The sequence below is a fragment of the Amblyomma americanum genome, chromosome 1 (assembly GCF_052857255.1).
Source record: "Amblyomma americanum isolate KBUSLIRL-KWMA chromosome 1, ASM5285725v1, whole genome shotgun sequence".
In the NCBI taxonomy this organism is placed as follows: domain Eukaryota; kingdom Metazoa; phylum Arthropoda; class Arachnida; order Ixodida; family Ixodidae; genus Amblyomma; species Amblyomma americanum.
The window spans coordinates 136,482,815-136,508,236 of NC_135497.1; the positions used below are offsets into that span (position 1 = coordinate 136,482,815).

At 46.9% G+C, this 25,422-nt stretch overlaps 1 protein-coding gene across 2 annotated transcripts in view; it reads right to left on the bottom strand.

Annotated features, from left to right (window-relative positions):
* The window catches only part of LOC144136190 (neural cell adhesion molecule 1-like), a 408,281-nt gene that overhangs the window by 170,811 nt on the left and 212,048 nt on the right, over positions 1-25,422 (bottom strand). For both annotated transcript variants that reach the window (XR_013315572.1, XM_077668279.1), the window contains exons 10-13: positions 23,078-23,206; positions 20,744-20,780; positions 18,538-18,632; positions 17,707-17,761 (exon numbers count right to left, since the gene is read on the bottom strand). Coding sequence is in view for 1 of the 2 variants with exons in the window: in XM_077668279.1 (XP_077524405.1) it covers positions 17,742-17,761; positions 18,538-18,632; positions 20,744-20,780; positions 23,078-23,206 (281 nt within the window). In the remaining variant the exon portion in view is untranslated. The remainder of the gene's footprint in view (positions 1-17,706; positions 17,762-18,537; positions 18,633-20,743; positions 20,781-23,077; positions 23,207-25,422) is intronic.

Consider the following 25,422-nt stretch of genomic DNA (forward strand, 5'->3'; position numbering starts at 1 on the left):
CCCCATGACAATGCAAACTAGGGTGTATGTGATACAAATGTCCATATATTTATATTCAAGGACCGTTTTGAGCCTCCTAGACTTAATTCTGCAAATTAAGTGCCTATTACGTTCGGATTCTCGAAAACGTCGTGCACTCTTTTTGTTTCTTTCAATTTAGTGTTACTTTCCTCTTTTCAGCCTCCCGTAAATAGCGTCTAAAATTTCTTGAACTGCTCGACGATCTTTGCGACAAGTTATCAATGTGTACGAAATACAACCATCTGCGAATATTCTCATACGAGACACTTTTCATTGTTATCGCCTATGTGACGCAAAAACAAAAGAACATGGTCCGGGACTAATCTCTGTGGGACGCCCGACGTCACATCAGCGGCGCCTTATTCAGCTTCATTTAGCATTACAAATTGGAATCTTGGGTGCAGACACTGAAGGCACCCAAGCAATCATGCGGCCACAATGTCGTAAAACAATGAATGAAATAATTTGTAAAACGACAGGTAGATAAATATGAAGTACAGAAAGAAAGGAAGAAAAAAAGGAAAGAAAGAAAGAAAAAGAAGGAAAGAAAGAAAGACGAAGAGGATGGATAGCGTCGCATTCATCAGAAGGAAGTAACTGAACTCCCACTTCGCATGGTGCCGGTTGGAGCCCCTGACGTAGCGCCCCCCCCCCCCCCTCCACCCCCCCCCCCCCCCCCCCCCCCCCCCCCACCCGTGTAAGCTAAGTACAACAAAGGAAACGTCTCCGACAATGCAGCCGAGGCTGCCGCGGGCCACGCTGCCGATCTGCCGTCAGCAGCCCCTGGCGGACCGCCCTCATTAGGCCGCGCGTCTGACAATCGGCGTCGCCGGAAGAGCACGCGATGCTGCGAACACTGCGGCGGCGGGAGCGCGCCCTTTCTTCCCTTTCATTCTCCCTTGCGTGGCCACGCAATGTACGGATCTATTTCTGGTCGGCAGGGCACTTACCAAGCACCTGCTTTCGCAGCGTGCTGGAAATCTGGGTGGAATGCTGTGCTTAACTAACACTGAAGTGCTCAGCGCGGCGTAAATGAACTCCCCGAAAGCTCATTTTGTAACTCTGCGTTTCATTTTACTTTCCCCTCGGTGCTTTGTCGCTGGTGCTGCCTGCCACGCGTCGTACTTCATCGGGTGGCCACAGCCAATGGAACAGGACCAAAAGAAGAGAAAACTATACGAAAGGCTACGAAATATTACTCATGGCTACGTTATTATTAGTAGTACGTACAAACAACAATTATTAACATAACAAGATGCTCAGTTGGTTTCTGCAGAGGGGCTGTTACCGCTTAGCAAGTAAGCAGTGGGCAATAATCACCAGCTTATGTCTTGGTATATTTAGCTTTATATTCTTATTGTTAATCAGTAAACGCGAAACATTAAGGCATTTGGAGTATTTATATGTTTTTATGAAATAGTATCTGAAAGAAAATAACATTCTGGCTCATTGTGTTTTCGTGATATTCGTAACTTAGAAACGCAAAATGGTATTTTAATAATATAGCGCAGAGAATAACAAAGGTTTGGCATATCGCTCGAATCCCGAACAGAAAGCAGTAGAGCGGAAACAATTATAAGGGGCATTAGCCGCAGCGGTGGCCTAGTCGTTTGAGCATCCGCCTCGCATGCAGGAGGCGCGGGGTTCGATTGCCAGTGCCGCCGGGTACCCACCGGTGATACAATGGGTACGAGCTTTCCCGTGGCCCGGTGCTCGGCTTCTTTAGGGTGAAGTGCTTGGGAAGTGGGTCTTCGACCCCTACTTGAATTGACGAAAAATACCCTGTGCCATTGCGCGATTAAAACTCATCATCATTAAAGGGACGCTGAGAACCACTCCATTTAGTTAGTGCCCTCAGTAAATATGATCTTGTTCTCTCTGGCTATGTTGACGCTTGTCCAGCAAAAAATAAAAATAAATTGGGGGTAGCCTTCGGGATCCGCGCGAAATTCGGCGTCAACGAGGCCAGTTTTACTTTCGTAATCAGCCGTTGATGGCTACACCTCTATTTCATTTTTTTTAAACTTTTCTATAGCTCATGAAAGCTCTATTTTCGGTGTCTGTTTTAAGGGTAAAAAAAAAAAAACTTTACAGGTTTGAAGTATACGCTGTATCGCTTTAAAACTCTATTTCTCTGCGCAGCACAGAAGTCGTTTCTAATATACACACCTTCTAAACGCGTGTTCATCAGCGTGAAAAAAAAAGCTGTCGTTCGCCTCCGCCTCCCCTTCCCCTTTTCTCTACATATAGATGTGTTGTTTCGCTAATTTTCCCTACTTTCGACTGAATGTCTTCTAAGAACGCAAATGTATCCAGTCTACACGAATAGTACTGTTGACTTGCCACGTGGAAGATGAAAAGATCGCGCATTTAACTCGACAAAATCGAAGCCACCGGTACTCAGCAACCTCCAAGTGTATGCAGTAAACAAACATAATACCGCCCACTCACGCAGCGCTAAAGGAAATGACAAAAGCAATTGATAAGCATGCGAAAAACAGAAACCGCACACAGTACGGCTTTTTTTTTTTGCCGTTTTGTTCTTGACAGAGCGTGTCGACCAACGAGCGAATTGCAAAATAAGTCTGCCCGGTTTTGTTGACGCCATTAGCGGTAGCGCGCCGCTCGGCAGTTCGGTTCGCATTTTCTTTTCGCTTCTTTTTTTTTTTTTACTGGAAGTGAATAATTGTGTACCACGCGTTTTTACGCACGCATAAAAACGCTTATTTCCATTATCCTTCCTGTTTTAAGCAAACCAAATCGGCTCCTACCTTCCTTGCTCGCGTCGCGCAGTTAAGCCTCGCTCCCTTGGTGCCTGCGCACAATCTGAGCGCCATCGCGCCAATGATCCTTCACGCTTTTGCGCGCACTTCGCGACGGCGCACTCGCTGAGCGACGTGTCACCGTTGGCGCTCGGGCGGCAGCGCGTTGCGTTCCAATGGCGCCCGCTTTAATCCCCAGCTCGCGGAAGTTAGCCAAATTCGATCGCGCGCCTGCGCGTAATTAAACCCCGCCGCTGCATCTCGCGCGCCAGTTATTTAAGGCCGATGGAAGCAAACAAGCCGCACAGCCGGGCCGGCATATAGATATGGTCGCGCGCGCGAAGATTCCATGCTCGTCGAGCAAGGCCGATTGTGCGGATTAAACCACAATTAGGGAAATACGACGGCAGCGCGCCGGTTTCAGTCCGCTGAGCGTCGGCGCCCGTGCGACGATGCGTTGACGGCGGGTGGCTCAGCTGCTTCGGGCGTTCGCAGAGAGAGCTGCGCCGCCTAGTAGGAATATGCTGCGAACAGTGACGTAAATAAGTGTCGAAAGGCATGTACCGGGGTGTGAGATAAAACGATTGTAGGTGTGAGCAGCACTTCCCACTTCCTAACGCTGGCCCTCCCTAACTTCTATACAAATACGCCGCCAATGCTTGGCGGTACGCATCGACAGTCAAACCTGAACAGAATGTTCGATTCGTCCTTTCTTCAAACTACTCCTAAGTACTCCTCATACAGCGCTCATTAAGTTACTAGTGCTTACGAATGACAGGCTGAACTTGCAAGCAGCTGCAAGCGGTGCCCCCTTTCATATCAGTTAACATGGCCAGTCGTGTTATGGAAGCGAAGAGTAAAGGAGCGCGGGATGGACAATAGTCCCAGCGGTATAAAATAAGAGCAACGGCACAGTGCAACAGCCGTCGCCTCACCCATCCGAATTTACGTCATCAAGACGGTTGTTAACGCGAACTAGTACGTTTTGCCAACGTGCAGTGACAAGGATCAACGATCCAAGTAGACTCCTCATCGAAGCATATAATTTACTGCAGTTAAAGCTAAAGAGTAATAATTATCGCGCCTATAAGCAGTTATGTTTCTTGCCCGTCTTCCAAGCTGTCGACAATGGCAACAGCCGTGCCTAAAATGCGATAATCTGCTGGTTAGCTGTTATTTTTCTTTCTCTGCATTCTCATTGGTATAGGACATATATAAATGCGGCCAGATCAATTTGATTCTGGCACGTTGCATGTATAAACCCACCTGTACTGCCGTTGGTCCAGTTAGGAGGCAGTTAGGCACGGCCTTTGAGCGCAGCTTGCCGTTTTCGTGGCAAGAGGGACCTCCAACGCGAGAAAATGAAAAAGACAGAAATTTGGAAATCACTCGCTTTACATTTTATTCGAGACAGCGAAACGCGCCATTTGGTCGCCAGCCATTGTCAGATGCCAGGTCCGTGAGCGCTGGCCTAACCGTTCCGCAACAGCCTGAAATGGGATATTGCTTGCAGCGACAAGTGGCGAAACGCCATTCACTTCAGGTACAGGCGGCAGGCGCCTGCGGGCGACCGAAGTTCTTGCTGTCGACTCTCGCCGCAGGCAGCATCGAGCCGTTATTTATTTCAAACGGACCAAAAGCTTGCCGCAAGGTGCCACAAATGTGCGTTTGACCATTCAGGCAATCGAACAGCCGACTGCACGATATTTCATTTTAAACAACTGAGCTTGTCAAATATGTGTACGATTGTTATCTGATTTTTACTGAGTCAACTATGTGTACGATTATTATCTGATTTTTACATTCGAACGGCGCGCAAAGACCAGGTTGCGCAAAACTTTTGTCTAACGCGGCCGATATCCCCTTCGTCCACCCGTCGCAGGTACCGATGGGAGTCAATGATATTATTCTCTGCGGGCCCCAAGCGCCAGACATAGATGGATACCCCAGAATATAAAATGAGTCTTGGAAGCACCCTTTGTACATAGCAGAGTTTTGCTTAAGCCCACATACTGACAAGGGTGGGAGGCGGTTTCCACGCGCTGGTTATATCGATCGATCCTGGGTTGCTGCAATAGCGAGCGTTTTTCTTTTCTTCCTCAACATAGACATACATGGGACGAATGGGCTGGTTTACAACAGTACCGCAGCTTATGTATAAAAGATGCCGTTGACAATAACAGGCTGCGAATGAAAGCAGACATGCGCGAGCAAAATTCAGGTATCTTGCTATCTTGCTGAGTTGCTTATGCGCAACTCGACTATGATATGAAAGAGGAATGGTTGCGCGAAAAAAAGAGCTCGCACTTTCACATCAAAACGATGCTCAGGAAAAGGATGCGTTTTCATGCAAATGCTTATCGGGATGATCAATCATGCTGAATCATGCTGAATTATGCGGTTGCAGCCTGCGTGCGCGTATGCACCATCTCCTACTGTATCTGGCAGCCATGGTACTAAGCGCGTGTTTTGAAGGGAGGGATCTTGCATTTCACGAATAAATAAGCATGGAACAATGTTCCGCAATTATAAGGATGTAAGACGTTCCTAGCAGCTATACTCGAATGGCTAGTGTAGCTGCATTTCTGTACTCCGACTGCAAATGCTCAAACTTCGTTTTCGTAAAAAAAGAGTATTAATTTGGGAAAACGAGTCAACAATTCTATATGCTTCGAAAGAGCTAAGTAGAGCGTGTGGGCGGGCAAATAGCTTTCGACTTATACGGGAACCGAACCCCCTGACAGCAAAAATACCAGCAAAATACCGAATTTTGTGCCGGACGCTCAGGGAACATTGTTTAGCACATATCCAGGAACACTTCAGGGACGTTCACATAAATGCCTTATAATCGTTGTCTAGCCAGGCGAAAATAAGTTTTTTGGGCGCATTTTCGCGAGTATAGTATGCTGAGATGAACTATATAGAGGGGTCAGACCCTTGTTTTGCCACTTGGTTTGAGGGGTAGTACAGGCGCAGTCAACACTGCTGTGCAGCAGTACAGCAACCACAGTCACTGTGCTGAGAAATGCTCGGATGACAACTCAGACGTTTCGAAACATTCGACACCACTAGGTGCTCTCGATTTCATTAGTCATATAATCTTCATCATCTTAATCCTCTAATTAGGCGGCTGCGCAGTTCTTACCCTTCTGGATGGAAATCAGTTTACTGAACAGCCACTTGAATTATGAAAGCGCGCTAGCAGCTGTTCGTTATATGTGTACGTGCAGCTACAGTGTTCTGGCAGCCGAAGGTAATGCGGCGATGCAAGACGGACAGCTGAGGCGCTTTGGTTGTTGACGTTAGTTACGCTTGAAAACAGAAGCGAATCTTGCTTAAGCTTCTTCCGAGCCGAACTGAACGCACCAGTATTGAAAAGCGATCACCGTGGAAGCAAGAGTTCCACGCGAGTAAAAATAAGCACTACGAATGAGGTGCGAATGCGTAACCATTTTAGGTCCTGCGAGAGCCACACCAAAGTGGCCTGCATTTCCTCCTTTCCATGCATGCCCGCACATGTGGATGCTGACTGTCAGCAGCTAGAGATCAGCTCGAGGTCCTCGTAATTCAAAAGCTCATGTATTCCAAATGGTAAACGTGTTTACACTGCTCAGCACTGCCCGCTCGCGAGCCGCATAGGCATCAATTGCCTGCGGGAACTACACAAACGGCAACACGCCGTCAGTTGCGTGAATGCTGGCTGCCTGCTAGCGCCGCCAGAACTGCGCCATAATAGCGTAGGTGCTTCATGCGGGACAACACGCACCTCCGCTAGGCCTTCTTTCGCTCAGTGCGTGCCACAAAATCTGTCGTTCGGCCGACATGGCCCCCTTTTATCTCGTAGTAGTTACCCCGTACGGCTATATTGATCACAAGCCCCGCATGGCTGTAGTCAGAGCGCATAAATATGTATGAACCAAGGCTGCCCACGCGTCCTTGCTAGTGCTATTCTCGTGCATTCGCGTGTGCCGCTGGAAAGCACACGAGGCCGAAAATTGTAGTCTGCTCCAGCTAACGTTTCGGCTATGTTCGTTCTTTTGTTAAATGTTTGCATGTTGACTGCAAGAAATACAATTAGCGGTTTTACGGCGCAAACATAGAACATTCTCTGGGTGACGATAGAGAGTGCAAGGTAGTGAATGAAGCCGAAAGGAACATGCTTCCTTGGCACCTGTTTCTGTCGTGCGGTTTCCAGATTCATGTTTCCGTACGCCATGGGTTGTTGTTTCTGTGAATAATAAATCGAATTATATTACGGCGCGAAATATGCTGCGTGCTGACTTTCATATCGGCGGTTATGGCGATACTTAGAAATCTACACATGCAGAGAGGAGAAGGGCACCGAGTTCCTTTCGAACTCCTCGACCACAGAAGTGTTTTGGAAAAAAAATGGGCATTTTCACCGCACCTTGTGATGATCACAAACACATCAGCAGCCATGCATGGCGGCTCTTGGGCCAAGCTGCACTTGTGCCATTCAACAACAACAACAACAACGATAATAATAATAATAATAATAATAATAATAATAATAATAATAATAATAATAATAATAATAATAATAATAATAATAATAATAATAATAATAATAATAATAATAATAATAATAATAATCAGGTAGAGTGCTATAGCAAACCACAAAATGTCGTGAAAATACGTATGCGCGACGCGCCGCCTGTCGCGCATTTAACATTTTCGAGTCGCGTTTAAAAATAAAAACTAAATCATGAACTCATTCGGAACCCTGAGAGCACACCATGAAGCAAGAAGCCCAACGTATAGATCAATTCATGCCAATTGAATTTTCAGTTTGCTCTCAGAGGAGCGAAGAAAACAGCTCCTTGATGCATAGCGCGTGTGCGTAAATCCGCGCTCAAAAACCTCCCGAGAGGGTGTGCTCACGTGTGCAAGCGCGGATCGCGGAGTGCGAGCGAAAATACGTACGAAGAGCAGTGATTTTTGAAACAATCACCGACCGGGATTTCATTAAGTAAACAACGTGTTCGGGCAGACGCGGTGCATTCTTGAGGCGCTCGCAGATGAGTCGAGCACACGTAGAGACGGCGGAAATAAGAAAAACGGGGAAGGAGGAAGAGGAGGGGGGGGGGGTGAGAGCAAAATTGAATTACGGAAAGAAAGCGTCGAGGTTCGGCGCATACTAATCTTCCATGACAGGTGCTGCGCGCCGACGTCAGCGGGGCGCGCTGTACAGGCCAGCCGGCGAGGGAGCGCACGCGAGCAGCCGTCGGGAACGGTGCTCATAATCTGCTATACCTTCGGCGTACATCTAATTTGAAGCGCGCCTTGGTACGTCCGCATGCTGAACGGTTCGGCCCATAATAAAAGCGGGCCTACATTAAGGTTCTATGTCTTTACGGGAACGGCGGCCGAAGGCGCGCGCGCTCGCGCAGGTTCGGGCGCGCGGCCATTTCTTGGAGTCCTGCCACGGCCAAAGAGCACTGAAAAATGCATCGGCCTCCTGCTGCCGCCCCCCCCTCTCCCTCGACACAGCCTGTCCGCGCAACTTGGCTGCGGGAACCGGCGAGTCAGCAGAGAGGATCGGAAGGAAAGATTAGGGTGGAGCGAAAGAGAACGACGTCTTACGCCGGCTGCTGTACTTTCGCCCCTTGCGAGCGGCGATTTATATCATCCTTTGCCCTCCGCCGCGGGTGCTCGCACGCACGCGCACAGACGCGCAGGCGGGGAGCGCCTCCGCGTGCAGCGTGTTTAAAATTTGGCCAGGGAGCCACTTGAGGCTTGGTTTCTCCCCCGTTAGCAGCGGCACGATGCGGCGCTCCGAAGAGGGCGGGTGAGGGGAATCCCGGGGGGAATTAAAAAGACGCCAAAATAAAATGCGATTCGAGAATAATGGGAAGTCGCAGCGAGACGGCTGTCCTCTGGGCTGGAGGGGAGCCCGGCCTGATCCGCGAGACTCGCCATCCTCAGGCGCAAGACGATGAAGACGAAGGGTCGAATGTTTGAGAACACGGCCCCGCGATGGAGGCTGTTCAGGTCGCACGCGGAAAGAAGAGAGGAAAAAGAATAGGGAAAAAAAAGGACAGCCACTGCGCAGTGAAGCGTATAGGTTCCCCGCGGGAGTTCTTGATCACGTATCAACTCTTAAGTTTCCGGCCGGTACAGTGGCTGTCATCGAAACACTCGAGGCTACGCGGGCAGTATATACGCCCGAGCGGAGCGGAATATAGCCAGCCGAGTGACAAGGTTCGTCGAGTCTCTCTATTATCTGAATATCATCCACGTGCGGGGCTGGAAGATTAGTTTAGTTGAGAACGATTTCCCCGCTTCTAACCAGGGCTTCTTTCAGTGACGGGAATATTCGTGCTTTTTTCCAGAATAAAAGGTACTTTTTCCAAAGGTACAGGTCAAGAATTCTGATCGCCGATCACGGAGGGATATATATGTGTGTGAAGGCGGAATACAGTATCCCTTTATGGCTTAGATGCATGACCAGCAGGGTTAACAGTATGCACAGTGCGGTGCTTACTTTAACCTGGCTGATCTCGTGAGACAACAGTAAAGAAACTTCCGAAAAAAAGCGATTTTTTTATGACAAACAGAGAAGAACGTGTTCGCTGTAAACGATCGAAAACAAAAGGAGAGACCCGAAAACTAAATGACGCTGTCATGGATGCCACGACAACCTTCTCGTAAAAAACTTTCGCGCTTTGCGGCGTTGTACTTTGAACGTTTAGTGCTCGAGGCCCGTGAGAGTGGAGTTTCCGGGCTCCTTCGTCGCTCACGGTTTTGCAAAAAGACGTGAGCACCGGTTACCCTCATTTCTTTGCTTCTAATGCGCACACACATAAAACAACGAGAGCGAGTGCATCAGCAGAAACGCCAAGCGTCAACGAGAAGAAACGAAGCAAACGCGTAAAAGCGCTCTTCCTCACGCGTCCACCGCCCCCTCCAGTTTTGTCCGATCCCGGAAGCAGGGAGGCTCGTCTTGTATTCTCGAGAGCGACTCGGAGGAGCGGCGTGGGAAACGGCGTGAACATCTGTACACGCTCCAGGTTGTAAAACCAGCTTTCTCCAAACGACGTTTACGGTTTCCACTTTGACGCAAGCCCCCGAAACAGCTTGGTCACGAGGAAAACAAACATCCAGGGTGGCCAAACCCGACGCGTAAGCAGAGTTCTGCGGAGGGGCACCCCGCCGCCCTCTTTTCGGCCGCTTCGGAGGCAGAGGACAGAGTTTTGGCTGCAGCAGCAAAACGCCGAGGTCAGCGAAAAACGCGTCATGGTGAGCCTCCCACGCGGAACCAGCTTGCGGGTAATGGTCTGCCGCCGCCATGGCTTCGAGGTGGGACAGCGCGCACTGCCACCCCCCCCCCCCTTCCCGGTGCATCAAAACTGTTTCCCCCACCCCAGAGGCGCGCGCCAAGCTCGTCCTTGTTTGTCCCCCCCCCCCCCCCCCCCCCCCCCTGAAATGCTCACCATTCAACGTCGAACAGTGTGCACCCGCCACGTTATGTTAACGCGCCGCTTTGGCCGCGGCCTCCTCGCCTCCGTCATTGGTCGCAGTCGAGCGCTGAGGTCTGCAAAATTCGACTGGCCACTTGGAGGTGACCTTGCCTGTTGCGACAAAGTTTGTGAAGGGTACGACAGACAGTTTTATGGCAGTGTTTGGAAGGGCTGCGCCGCAGTACCCCGAGTACAAACTCTCCAGTGGTCAGACGTGGTGTGCAGTATACGCGCGAGCGGATACCACGTGTAATAGCCAGGCTCTGAAAGAAACACTTCCCTACGGGCCACCTCATAGTGCGTAACCAAGAGTGCGCGCAATGAGTGAAGTTCAAGCGCCTTTGGGCGTGCAAGATGAGAAGGTTCCGCCAAACTGCGTAAGAGAGCGCATAATTAGATCATCTTGAACCTTGTGCCCACTGACTGACGGACAACGCGCAGTCTTGAGAAACAAAACAGCCTGTAGTGTTGGACTAGTATTAATGTCGCGCTGAAAAGCGTTACCTCCGCATAAGCACAGATATAAAACTTAAGTGATAAGTCACGCTGTTATAGGCACCCTGCGCATCTAACTGCAGCATGACGTGCGCGCCACTCGTGGCGGAGCGCGCGTCCGTGCCAGGAAGGCGGGGGCGGTCCGACGGCTTCGGTAGCGTTACGCGCGTCTTCACAAAGAGGCTGTACGCCTTCTTCTTGCGCATCTATCGCGCGCAAAAATAGCTGAACCCATTCCCCTGTCATGGGTTGTAACCATAACTTCATAATTTGCCAAGAAGCATATTTCACGGCCAAATAACGCGGCCAGTAGGAGAAGGCACAGACGAGAGCTGGCTTCTACTTGTTTGTCGTCAGAAACAGTTTTGCGTTCCAATTTATCCTCTATATAATTTTAATAAGCTACCTTCCTGGATATTTTTTTTGAGGCACTACGGGCGGGGAATTACGAGCGCGCACCGTCAGTTTTCAGCTGTGTGCAGACGGCTCACCGCTCGGTAGATTGATGCAACACGGATCTTTGAGGGCAGCATAAACCGTTTTCTAAATTTCAAAAGCCAGCCTTCCATGCATAGCGAAAAAGCAGCTTGGCACAGTTGCCTTTCTTCCCCTTGTCTCACTCCCGTATTCACTTAACTTTCGTATTCAGCCACTTTAAAGCGCCTTAAGCTGTTTCATAAACTGTACATATTAACAAGTCTATGCTTTCCTTAAACTATACTACAACCCCTTTACTAGAGAATGCACACCAGGAATGAAAATACACGAAGCATTATTCTGACTCCGGAAGGCTTCAGCGCTGCAGCCGTAGTTTTCTCCTCCAAAAATAGGCCGAGTCGCCCCAGTTAAGGAATGTTTTCTGAACAGGAAACGCGGACAAAACATGAAAGCACAGCTTGAGCACGCATTCATTTAGAGCCCCAAAGCACTGGAAACCACGAGAATAATAGTGCGACTTGAGAACCGAGCCAAATTTGCCTCTGCGCCTGAGATAACACAAATTGCTCATTTCTTCATGAGATGCGAACATTTTCTTGTGAGGACGTCGAATAAAGTATCCTGTGTTCCATCATTCAAGCTCTTGCAGTGGAGAGAGCACTACCGAAATGCGTCGCAACATGCTAGGTATAAACACGAATCAGCTACACACTCCTCAGAGCCGAGGGCTTGTGCCGGCTTGCAGAAATTTCAGTGCACAGAAAGAGCTTGTGAGTTGAAGTATATTTCTAGACACTGTGCGGGCTTGTGGCCGGCTGGTTTGAGGAACCATGATGGTGGTGAATTTTTATGGCGCAAGGGCATATGCGGCCAAAGCGCGCCATGGCAGAAGGTTTTTCTTATAATCATGGTGGGGTTAGAGACCCACTTCCCAAGCATTTCACCCTGAAGAAGCCGAGCACCAGGCACGGGGAAGCTTGTACCCGTTGTATCACCGGTGTGTACACGGCGGCGCTGGGGATCGAACCCCGCACCTACCTCATGCGAGGCGGATGCTCAAATGACTTCGCCACCGCTGCGGTCGGTTTGGGAAAGTAAGTCACTGCACTCGAAGATGGAAAGAGCGGCGATGCGAGACAGGTATTACCGTTGCTGTTGGTACCATTAAAATACCTGCAGTTGCATACCTGCGTAAACAAATTACAAATATAAGGTGTGAGCGCCTAAACACTGGCTTTGAGATGCTTTTACTTTCGTCAACTTAGTCTTTGACGGTACACTGATGCGTATTTTCGCAACACACCAGTCGGACACATCACCCCAATCGCTCGATATGTAGCCTCTTTCGCGTCGCGAATATGGCTCAATCAAATAAGTTTCGTGCATCTGGTAATGTTTCACCGCCCTGGAGAGCCTTGGGCATCCTTTATGGACTGATATCCTCCGACTATGAGCAGCCAAACGACAGTGATCGACGCCTTCCCTTCCGGCTCACAAGCGCGGCGGCGAGGGAGCTTTCCTGACGGGGACGCGGAACTGGCCGCGCGGCGGCGCTGACCGCAAAGCCGACGGTGGAGCCGCCTCGCCGGTGCTCGGTGCCTATACTAATCACTCGTGCACTGGGGGCTTTTGTGCGCCTAAAATTTATAATCATGGGCGTACAATGGGTGCACTCTGTTGGAAAATGCTGCACTGCGCCTCATTTACGACAGTCAAGCAAGTTGCATGAATTGCATGAATGGAGAAAAAAAAAACGCGCGCGCGCACGCGCACACAAAAGAGAAGCACCACCACACAAGGATGCGGCGCCCAATTTAAGTTTCAGGTTTAAGGTCAGACCAGCCGTATCCCAGTGCGGGGGGTAATCGATGAAGCTGGAGCAGTATAAGTAAATAACGGGAAAAGTAAAAACTGGAGGATGCACTAAGCTCCGCCGGTATGATGCGATAGTGTTCATGGGTTAATGGGATAATTGGGTCATTCTGTGCTTTACACAGATTACGGTAAGTCCTCATACAGCTCCTGACGCAGTGGTAGTGCAGCGGTTAAGCGATGCGCCACTGCCCTGCGATGGCAGGTGCTGCCACCGGTGGGCTTTGTGAGACCCAGGTTGCCCTTCCCCATCAACCTCTCTCCACCGATCACTAATTTACCTGCCACCTACCATGGTGGACAGTTTTCTCACAAACTGGTGGGCAGGTTGCGATGACGTCACTAGGTCAGGTGATCTAGGTGGCCCGTATGTTGCCCCTTTGGGATTATTCGTAGATTTTTCGCTCACGACCAACGACGCCGACACCGAAGATGACGCCACCTTTTCTTCTGCACGGCACCCTTAAGGCTAGCGCTTTAAAACAACTCATGTCAACAGCTGCGAGTACACACTGAGCACTCAGCAAAATAACGGATTCTTTGCAACGAAGAAGCGGTGTGCTCGGCAAAGTATGTCTCATATGACTTAATGGTTCTCCATAAATCAGGGCCGCGAGAAATTAAAAAAGGGTGATTTACGCTTAAAATAAAAGTTAATCCGCTGCCCACTTGCAAAAGTGTTGCGACCTGAGGTGCCTTCTTTAATCAGAACAGATTTATTTTACGATCAAAAGTTGCGCTTAGAATGGTGTCTAGAGAGCGGCACGTAACTTTGTTGCTGCGCACATTCTTCACTTTTTAAAGCGTAAATCTGTAGCTCAGTTCCCAAACCTTGAGTGTATATACTTTTTTTGCATAATTGCCTGACGTTATGATTCCATGTTTTCGAAGAAACATGATAGTATTAGTTTGGGCGTTGTTCCAACTAGAACAGCAACGCTGGCTTATAACATAAACCTCTTCATATATTAAACTTTATTGATTAATATTTTAAGTCAGAAGAAAACCAGAGGCCCAGACTAAGGCTTGAAACTGCCCTCTTCCGTGGTTATTTTAAACAGCAACAAAAATAAAAAGCGACTGGCTGGCACTCACTAGATGAAAGCTTGAGGACACATCTTAAAAAAAAAGAGTAAACGTTAGCGGTGCACAAAAGTTGTACTTATGTCTTTGGTTATTGCGTAATAAAAAGGAGAAGCATAGAAGCCTTACTGACGCAACGGCTGTTTTGCGAAAGCACGCTATGAAACCTTTCTGATGCTCTCGATAGGTCCTTATGGCCACTCTCAAGTCTACAGCTGTGACGCAAGACCGGAAAGAACGAATCATTTTGAAACCATTCTGGCACCGTTTGCACACGTCAGCCCATTGGCCTCACTCAGGGTCCTTTTCTGGGATAAACGCGCTCTTGTCTTGACCATTCTCAACCGCTCGTGAACCGAGCTTTCTTCAGAAATTCTATAGGAGGTACAAAGTTTAGAAAATGATATTTATTATCCGAACCAGCTCATTTCAGCGCCTTTGTCTGCTTCAGCGCCTCGATAGTTTCACAATTTCGAACGAGCCTCAATGTCTTCCCCTTTCATGTTTATGCTTTACTAAGCGTAAAATAGAATCGGATTTTAGACGTCGGCCTTTTCTCGTTTAACGCTCATCGTTACCATTTAAAACTACGCTTCAAGAGCTGGCAAATCCTATTGTCGATTGCCCTTGATAATTATGCAAGACACTTAATATATTTCATCAAATTATGTTTGGTAGCAAAATGTTGTTGACCGTTAAAGTGCACAAGTACGAATAAAGGCACTTAGTTTCACTCGTTTCTATCAAAACCTTTACTTCGTGCTCATGCGTCGTCACTGTTTGGAAAGTGTAACTTATTAAACGACGAGCAGTTTGTATACGCCACCTTTACACGCTTTCAGATACCCTCTCGCTTATACGGCAGACGGACCTTGAACATTACGCTGACAGTGAAACGCGCGTGCTTGCTATGTTACTGTTCTAAAAACCGTGAATGTTTGCTATCTACGAGCTCAATAATTTTGCGCCAGGCTCATATCGAAGTTTTTTTTTCTCGTATTTCGGTCATTTCTGCGGGAGGCTGAACGAGTGCCAGGTCCAAAATCTTCCAGTATTATTGAAAAGACGCACGAACATTGGTTTTCAGCAAGAGCTTCACTGAGATGTTATTATTGCGAATCGAAAGATTGACATTAATAATCCTATTGCACTAGGTTTATCAATCGTTTCTTCTAATAGCAATTAAAGGAGCTCGCAGCGGTATCGATGCGATCATTAAAGAATCATGGTACAAATGTGCTTAGTAAACTTAAAATTTCTCAAGACGCTCGAAGCCATTCTTTTCATTGCTTTTTTTTTTAAAAAAAAACGAAGTATCAACATCGCAGTGAAAAATAAAGGATTGCAAATGAAAAAAAAAACAGAGTCGGGGCCAAGTTCGTTTATCAAAGAGAACGCCTGCTTTCAGTTGCTCGTGGCGGGAAGTAGCACTAGAAGGACAAGCGCATTCTGCAACAGTTTCATGAACCGCGCGGGTTGAGAGCTTGGCGAAATGACTGTGTTGCCCCGTCGTGATGTTCAACATAGTTCTTGCTTCACTTAGTTTGGCAGACAGTAGAACTTCTGTTCTTTCGTCGGTGATTGTTGCATTGCGACAACTTCTGTCCTAGCAAGTGAGAGCTTTCCGCCCCTCCAGTCACCTCACTAGAGCTACAACTCGGTTGTGTGGGCGGGACTCCCTGAACGAACTCGAGGTCGGAGCCCCTACCGATATAGCGAGCGATTGCCTCTTTTAAAGTTTCACGAGTCGCGAAGTGCGTCGTGAAGTAAAACTTCATTCTTATTGCTGTCATGAACTTCTTAACTGCTTTTTCGTGTTGCGCAAACTTCCTCGTTAACTAGTCGAGGACCCCACAGCAGGTTTAACACAACGACTGCACGTATACAGCTATCGCTCCGCCAACCCACTGTAAAAGTGGCAAACGTCTATACTGCTGTGCAGGCCGTTATTGCTGTTATAGAGCATGGTGTATTGAATTTAGTTTCTGCGAATACGAACACCTAACATAGGATAATTTTTCAATTCAGTACTAACAACGCCCCGTATACAGCTACATGAAGAGAGTTGCGGAAGGGCAAGGTGCTTCTCGAAGCGGCAAGTGGCAGGGCAGCCGTTATCGTCCAAAATTTATGGCTCTCCGCTGGGCATATCAGAACCCGTTGTCGGCTTGAGCGTCTAAGGGAACGGCTCATTCAACGCGGAGGCGGTACTTTATGGTAATATATCCGGTGGGTTTGCCGTAACACGGTATGCTGTTCAAGTGACGTTAGCATATGGCGGTCTGGGCTACCTTTGTTGGTTTGTCCATGCTTCGTTTTTCGCACAACAAGTGCATTGTGTTTTACTAAGGACACTTAGTAAACTGTTCAGAAAACGAAAAATATCTGATGCTAGTAACGACTAACTGTTCGCATCTATAAGATGGAAAAATTACATTAAGTGCACGCCGCGTGCGTGGTCAGTTTCTAGACGTATACTATACAGGCCACACCACACACCACTGTCTGACCAAAATCAAGGTGCGTATTTAGTGCAGGCGTTGACAACAGCCTGACGTTGCTCTGTCTTAAAGAAGCTCTGTGTCAACAACTGTCAGTTCAATATTGATATTTATAGGATGGGAAAGAAGTGGTCCGTATTTTTCGCGGAAGATTCTTGCGACAAGGACGAGGACGTTGTAAGTGACCAAAACAGATCGACCACTAGGCTCTAGACGTGCTTAAGAGTCGTGTTTTGCAGTGTGCGTAGGACTGAAACCGGAGTAAAGTACAGTTCCATACTCCAAGTGGGCTATTTTAGCTATCGCAGGCCTGCGTCATCATTAGCGCACGGCAAACACCCTTGCGTTTCTTTGAGCACGCGCACAAAGGCCGCCACGGGAAAGCATGTCCCGTGTGAAGTTTGTTCGGCCACCATCAAACCATCCTACCCTTCTAAAGATGAACACTCGAATAACTTCGAAGGGTTCTGAAAAGTCTCTTACGCTGCAGATTCTTCGCACATCCTTTGAGTGGGAAATGTAATGGCGCAGATGTTTGGTTGTTTCGGAAACTATGCGAATAGATTATAGTTACAAACCACAAATGCAACTATATTGCTATAATAAACACTAATTTTTATTCGGCAAAACATGAAATACTTCTAGAGCGTTGGGGTTAAATGAGGGCAGCTGAATAAATGTCTAAGCGCCACTATCTTTTTGTCGAATTATCCTGGTATTGACTAAAAAATTAGCAAAAGCAGTTGAACATGCCGCATCTCTGTCTATGCACAGAAAAATAATTTTTACAGAAAAAAATAGCAAATAATAGCATGGAAATGCAAAAAAAAAGAAAATGTCGAATGCAGTGGGCCGTGTAAGGAATAAGTTTGCAAGTGTAAATTACAATTACATTAAATAAATATTAGCTACATTGATAATCCCTTCGGTGTTCTCCGTTCATTACACGGGGATTGAAAGTGAAGAGGCTCGTTCTATAGCATGTGCTGTTGTTTTTAACACTTGTTTCATGCAAAGAAAAGGAAGAAGAGAAGTGCTACTTTGTGTCCATACCTGCCGCCTTGACTTCACGGAGTGAGGCATCGGAATCAAACATCCACAGTGTCTTCTAAAAGAAAAGCAACCGTAGACAGATAAGCAGATTAGGCCTTGGAACATACACACAATAATGAATTGAAGAGGAAAGAATTAGTGGAAGGTCGGCATCCACTGGTTCTGGCAAATCTAGAGTGATTGATTTAAAGGAAGATTAATACAGCTAAATAACTTCTAAACACTCGCATCAACAATAAAATACAATACTATAAAAGGTAAAGAAGTTTATTCATATCGTTCTCCAAGGAAACTGCCAAGAAATGTTGTCTGAGGTAATACTTGGAGCGTCGAAGTGACCTTTTTCTTATATGCTGCAAAAACTCAGAAAACTACGGATATAGCCCTCAATCAGGATTTTCGTTAAAAGAAAGCTTAAAATAACTGAGAGCTCTTGGAAGAAACGCTCTTGGAGATACTGACGCACGCACGCCACACGCACGCGCACACACACAAAAAAATGGCCCCTAATGCAGCAGCATCTCAGAGTTAAGAGCTTGTCATAAAAGCAAAACAACGCCGACAAAAAAAAAAGAGAAAAACCCAAAGTCCCCATTTGGGATCAGCAATCATCTATATAAAAGAGAGAAAAAAAGATTTACCGGAACAAATGGGGCAAGGGTGGAGGGCAGCAGGGGCCTTTTACTTGATCAAAAAATACAAAAGCAGCGGACATCACCTTGTTGTATGTCGGGTATAATAAAAAAGGATTAGCCTTTCCCTTCCTCTATCCGCCCTTTCGACGCTGCACAAGCTCCAGTGGAAAAAAATAGGTGGAAAAGCGCTACGTACTTCTCTTGTCGAGGACCATTATTTCATCTTTCGTGGAGATGATGCTGCTCCGGCTGCGGCTGACGGGCACCGTCTGAGCCATCTGGCCGCACCAGCTGAAAGTTCAGTGCGCCACTGCTTTGTCTCCAAGGCAGAGTGACATGCGATGACCTCATCAACACCGTTTTAACTGCTCTAGATGTCGTTGTTGTAGCACCGACAAATGACAGAAGGTAACTTACTGCTGCAATAGCTGTGATCCAATTCAACTTTATGTAATTATTTCACCGGCGTTGTACCTTTACTCGAGTAAAATTCGCACCTAAGACAATTTTTGCGAGGCCGAGTGTGTGGCCTTATGAGCTTGCAACTGTCTTCCTTTTCCTGAAACAGACTCGCGCATTTTAGTGCGTAAGATGAGTTCGTGGCCGCGTCATGCCTGACCAGTGAGACTACAGCCGAGGCGGATACCCTCATTGGCCTCTGCGGTGGCCAGTCACGCTGACCAATGAGGTTACGGCTTAGTCCCCGCTTAGACACGAACTGCTCTTATGCACGAAGGCGTACGAAAAACTTTGCGATTCGGGGGCCGCATTCACAAGACTGCGTTCACAAGAGCACGGAGTTGCTAGCTGATTTACTAACTCCAGCTGTGGCTTCCACAACTCTTCTACGTGTCTGTGAGACGGCGTGTAGGAAGCTTTGCGCAGTCACAAACCGCACTTGCGTAAGGGAAGCCTTGTGAATTTTTTCGGCAGCCCCTGGCTCTCAAAGTTTTCTGTCTGATCACTGTAATCTTCCGCTCAACCTGGAAGCCGCAACTAGCGCCGGCGAGAGTTAGCGCTGGTTTGCTGGTGCCAGCAGGAGCTTCTCTTTCAATGTCAGCAAATTTTGAGCAGGGGGCGGCAAATGGTTAGGTGGGCGGATGAGGTTAGGAAGTTTGCGGGGATACGGTTGTCGCATCTGGCAAAGGAGAGGGTTAACTGGAGGGACATGGGAGAGGCCGCTGCCCTGCATTGGGTGTATTCAGGCTGATGATGATGATGATTATTATTAAATTTTGAGCGAGACAGCAGCTTTTGAACCGGTGGCACAGTCCGCAAGCAATGTTCCTCCGTGTTTTAACCATGTGCCTACGCAGTGCCCTCGATGCAAAAACGGCCTCTCTATTGGTTCTATTGGGACTGTATAATACAGCTATCTTAGATTTTATTCCACTCCCATCATTCACTGCACCGAGTGGTGTATGCCGGAGACAGCTGGGGTGTACAGTCTGTTGAGCTAGGGACGAAAGGAGAAAAGAATAAAAGTTGAACCGAGACTAGACAAAAAAATCAGATTAGCCCGGCCTTGCTGATTCTCTCTCATAATACTGTGAGAGCACTCGTCGATGTTGTTCGTGTGTCCCTTTTGTCGTCGCCCATTTTAGTACAGTTTGAACTCACCACTCGCAGTTGCAGTTGTAACTGACGACGAGGAAGATTTTATGGTTGGATAATTAATAATAAAAACAACAATTCAGCATGGTTATTCTAGGATTCGTTAATTACAACGCTTATCTGCGTTCGAATTCAGCTTTCACAGTTCTGTCAGGTCGCCTAGCTGTATGCGCTCTGGATGTAGACGTCTTGGTGAAGATAAAAGGCGCATTTATATTCTGTCTCAAAATTTGCTGACACTGGAAGATCATGGAGCGAACCATTGAGCATCTCGTGCGAAGAGCTCGTGACTAGTTCGCGCCCGTCACTTAGTCAGTCGTGATAGCCGGCGAGCGACAGCATAAGCGCTGGCCAGCCGCGCGTTGCTTTATTGCGCTAACAGTTTTGAGAGTTAAGCCCTTAATTCATTGGCGCGAGCCGTAGTGTCCACTTCAGCGTCAAAAAATAAAGTGTAGCAGCCCGTAAAGTTCAATGGGTTGTTTATACTATAAGCAAAGTGACGCCTCGTTGTGTATTGCATGAACGTAACACAATTTTTGCAAAATAGACGTCTACTTCTCAAAATTTATACGAAGTGGTCTGCAGCCGTGCTTCATAGGATGTGCACAAAACTAGTTGAACCACAGAAACTTCGAATATAGTAGTGAGTAATGTTCGGGGAACATGAAGTTCTTCTGTGTAGTGCAACACAACAGTTATTGCGCGGCATGATGTGGGAATTAATGCGACGCGTCCTAACGAAGCTCTCTCAAGAACAGCAGAAAAATTTGCGAATTAAATCAGCTTACGGTTCCTGAACATCAGTTGTGGTCTTTTTAGTGGTTCCTGAAAAAAAAAAAGAGGCAAACCACATTTAAATATGCACTTTTCTTGGCGTTTGATAATATTTGTCACACGTGAAGGCTGTGCTGCCTAGTTTGATGGAGAAACAACTCTTTTTTCGAGGTAAACAGAAAAGCAACGTAATTACTTAAAATATTATTAGTAAAACACTTCGTTCATTCGCACTACCCATTTATCTTTTTTATAAAGAGCCGCAATTCTCCTGTATATTTTGTGCGGAAATATAATTACGGAGTTCTCATCAATGGACGACCTCTAGCAATCCGTTATCAGTTTAAATTCATCTAGAGTGGCATTTTGGGGTAGTTGTTTCATTGATTCACAAGCGGCAAAACAGAGTTATGAGCAAGGACGGCAGAAGGAACGTCAGCGCCTGTGTTGTCTTTCCTTCTGTCGTGCTTTCTCGTTTCGTTGCTTTGCCACTTGTTAATCAGCTTGAATAAATGTCGTTCAATGAAATCCCCTTTCTCTCTATGACAAAGAAAACAGAGAGACGCCTTTATAGGAGTGCCAGCTCGCTGGCTGTACGCCAGCACAAATGTTCATAACAAGGTTCGTCATCCCACGACATGTCTGGGAGGAAACGCAATCTCCGCGACGGCGAAAGAACAATGACTCGAGCGGGGCAACAAACATTAAGCGTGCCAATATTGCCTCACCGCAAGTATTGCCTAAAGGCTGCGAGCGTATACGTGAGTTTCTTTCGCACCAGCCGCCAGTTTCGCAAGTGCGGGGCCTGGCGCTGCCAGGCGGAGGTTTTACACGAGAGAGTTTCTTTTGCCAAGTGCCGCGCACTTTCCGTGGAAGTCGATAGTGCCGTCTCGCAGTCTGGCGCGCGGCTTGAACCGCAGGTGTACCGGCGCAGGCAGTGGCCGAAGACCGAGGCGGAGGAACCGGTCGGGGGGACAAAATAGGATTCGCGGACGCTCCCGAAACGCAGCCAGGCTCTACGTTTAAGTGCGCGTTTCTTGCAGCTGTCGCCCTGAATGCCGCCATTCCTAGCTAGCTATTCAGGAAGCGTGCTTTTCAGTTACGCTTTCATAAGCACTTACGGCCCTGCAAGGAAGGGAGCAAGTGAAAACAAACGTCTCGTTTCCAAGCTTCAGATCTGAAAGATGGCGGCGCAGTTAGCTCCGTCTGAATGCTCATTAAACGACGGCTGCGTCGCATGGGGGCTGCCTTGGGCTTGACTCTCCCCGGAGCAACATGCGCTGAGCACAATCGAACGGAGAACTGAGGACGTCGTGTTCTTTTGATACGGCACTGTTATTAAGGCATGGTTGTTTCCTGACAGGGAAACAACAAAGAAAGATGGCGGCGCCCGTGGCTCGAAACGCGCTGGGCGCAAAACTTGAAAGCTCCGAAAGGACATCATTGTTGAATGTCAAGAATATCGAGGTTCACGCTTTAGCTCCCTTGATTTTGTGGGAGCACATATTAAAATATTGATTTCAGTTTTTTTTCTTTTTAAGTTATTAAGTTCAGACCTGGAAGTTTCAGAAGAAAGGGTGAGTGGGGAATTTTGACCTAAATCACTCGTAATTGAGCATGGTGTGGAAAACGGTCCTCTATGAAAACTATTCGTCATTACGTTGACACTGATTTTACAACCATATGAAGCGCACTTTCGTATTAGATCTGATTTCTTCTAAGATTATTTCAACGTCTACACTGTATGCATGCGAGAGTTCCGTGTGTTTCGACTTGGCTGCAATTTCTTTTCAGGCTTAAGACAACAAGACATAATGTCTAAATAAGTTCATATACTGTACAAGCTAGAGCGGAATCATTTTTAGTTATGTTAAACTAATATACGTAAACATACGAATTAAACCAGCAGTTACAGAAACCAAGGAAGACGTAGAGATATACATTTTTAATAATTTCATAAACATTAAAATGTTAATAAGCATCAAAATAATGTTTTCAAAAACTTTACATTCCCCCTGCTTTGCTTGGTTTCAGTGACTGTTGGATTCTTTCATGTGCATATCATATTATGCCCGTCACCTTCTTACCCTTGTCGGCTCATTTGTATTGATAATCGTAATTAGTAGTGCTGACTATATTTAGTTTCGTCCCAAGAAATGCGTGGGTCACGAAACAATTTGCGAAATGTTTAACCTGTTGACACTTCCTGAATACGCCATTTGGAATGTAACCTAAAATCAGTACGGGGTTGCATGTCACGGTGGGTTGAAAAGACGCAGTGTGAAGTGAGCTTGGTTAAAAGTGTTCGTCAGAAACAAAATTTAAGGTGACTGAAGCGGTTCTCCTACCTTCGGTAGCGTTGCCTTGCATTCGACGACGAAACCAGACGAGCAGTATTACAGCGACGACAATTAGGATGAGAAACAAGACCAGGAGAAGCCAGTGAAGAATCGAAAATCCCAGAGTCCAGGTGGGAACTGAAAAGAGAAATAAGACGAAAGAGAAAGATTACCCTTTTAAATGTCTCTAACTGATCTCTTGGTTGCTTTATTATCGTCAGGGGCTACTGCCAACTTCATATCTTTGCAAAAGTCGTGTGCCCAGGTGCCTACAGCCTTAGCTTTTTTAATCCAGTATGCATGGAAATCTATGAATCACAGGACGGCGTTCGTTACCGTTGGGCTACAAACTACGGCGAATAAGAAGCATGCAAATGAAAGTATAGCAGTAAAACGTGCTAGTTTGCAAAGCAATATGCCTGAGCCTACAGGACAGGGGCCCGAATCGAATACGTCGCGGCTGTTGCTTTTTATTGAAATCAACATGAATAAAAGAGCTTTTGCCACTGTGCATTAGTGACGGATACCTCTTTTTCAATTAGTTTGACAGTAAATAACGCCAGTGGTCAAAGTGGAACTTGCAGATTAGAAAGCAAATGCGAAAACGCTCAAAGGTAAATAATACACGAGTTGCATTGCAGTTGAAAATGCACAAATCAACAAAACATAAAGAGCAAGTGCCGCTTGCTGATAGTTCCGACGTACAGAAGTAACAATTGTGACCCAATAATCTGCTACTTCAATTTGACTCCGTTCAAGGTGTGTTTTACAAAAAATCATCAACAGTACCGTGGTTCAATGAGTGGTTACATCGCCTCATTGCTTGATACAAAGAATGAAGGGTGGTTTTCTGAGCATGAGCGCCTGTAAAAATTGACAAGTGACCAACGCTGATGGGCTAATTTCAACGTCACCAATCATGCTTATCCATGACGATAATTATAGTCACATGTTATCGTATCGTCGACGAGGCAACGACTAGCATTTGATGACTGATGTCTTTTACGAACTATAGGCTGTCATAAATGGAACATGGAAAGTCAAATTGTTAAACCGACGCACAAACGTCCGCGTATCGCCGTCATGAATCCCTGGCCACCCTCGTTTGAAAGCTTCTGCTTCTAGAGAGATATAATCAAGATCCTGTCGCTGTGTTAGTTTTCCTTGCACGGTCAGTTATGTTCTCTGCCGTAACAGAAAATTCCCTTAACTATTCATAAAATTCCGTTTTTCCCCCCTACAGTTTGGAAAATTCCCGCATTTTTTCCTGTGTTGTTTCACGGCATTTTTCATCAGTCACTGCTATTCGTCTGAAATAATGAAGTCTCGAAGGCAGAAATTTGGCAAATAGTAGTCGTTGTGCGTGTTTGCGTTTCTTTTTCGCGCTCCACCAAATATTTCAAGCAAGGGTGACTCGTGAGAAAAGTTGGCCGCCATCACCACCTGAAGTTATGTGCTAAAGGAAAAAGTTGTTGAGAATCCACCTTCAAGCTTTATTAGATTAGAACGTAGTTCTTAACGGAAGAAAAGAAAGCAGACATACATTACCATAGCAAGAGCTCGTATCTAGTACGTGACGTTCACAACACATGCTAATAGTCTCAGCTCCCACCACGACGACTGTATTTACTCCCAATTTGGTAAGTTAGCTGTTTATGCCAATACGATAACTTCAGGATCTGGGAAAAGAAATTGACGTTTGAATGTAGTATAGGTGGCCCAAAGGAAGGTGTGATCAGCCAGCATGCGAATAGTGCGACCGGCACAGCGTTTTGCACATTGCAGGTGCAGCGGCTCTGTCAGAAACGCGTCACTGAAGAGAGCACTGTATATGGAATAAATAAGGGAGTGATTACTTATTACCCACACAAGCATGGCAGTAAGCATACAGAGAAAATCTAAGCAGCTTTCACAAAAACATGGTAGTTGAAGAAAAATCCGCCCTGGGCCGGTGATATAACACAGGACCACAGCCTGTTCGAGGCAATCGATCTATGCACTTAGCTGACCAGGACTGCTTGCAGATGGCAGGGCGCGGCCGAATTGATCAACAGCTCGAAGTGGAGCGGCGTTAGTCTAATGCCGTTAGGGTAATTGGGTGTATTAGTTATAAGGGTGAGCACAAAAAGAAAATGCGCGAGATGTAGCTGCTTTCTTTTCTTTCTATTAATATCTTCAAGACAACGTAAACGTCTGGGCTTTCAGCGGTGCCGTACATTACAGCTGTAAATTAAGGAACAACGGAGCAACGGTATGCGAACCCAAATAAAGATAATCAATGGTTGTTAATGGTAACGGAGTGGATTCCAAGAGGAGGCAAGCCTATCACGGGGCGGCAGAAAATCAGGCGGGCA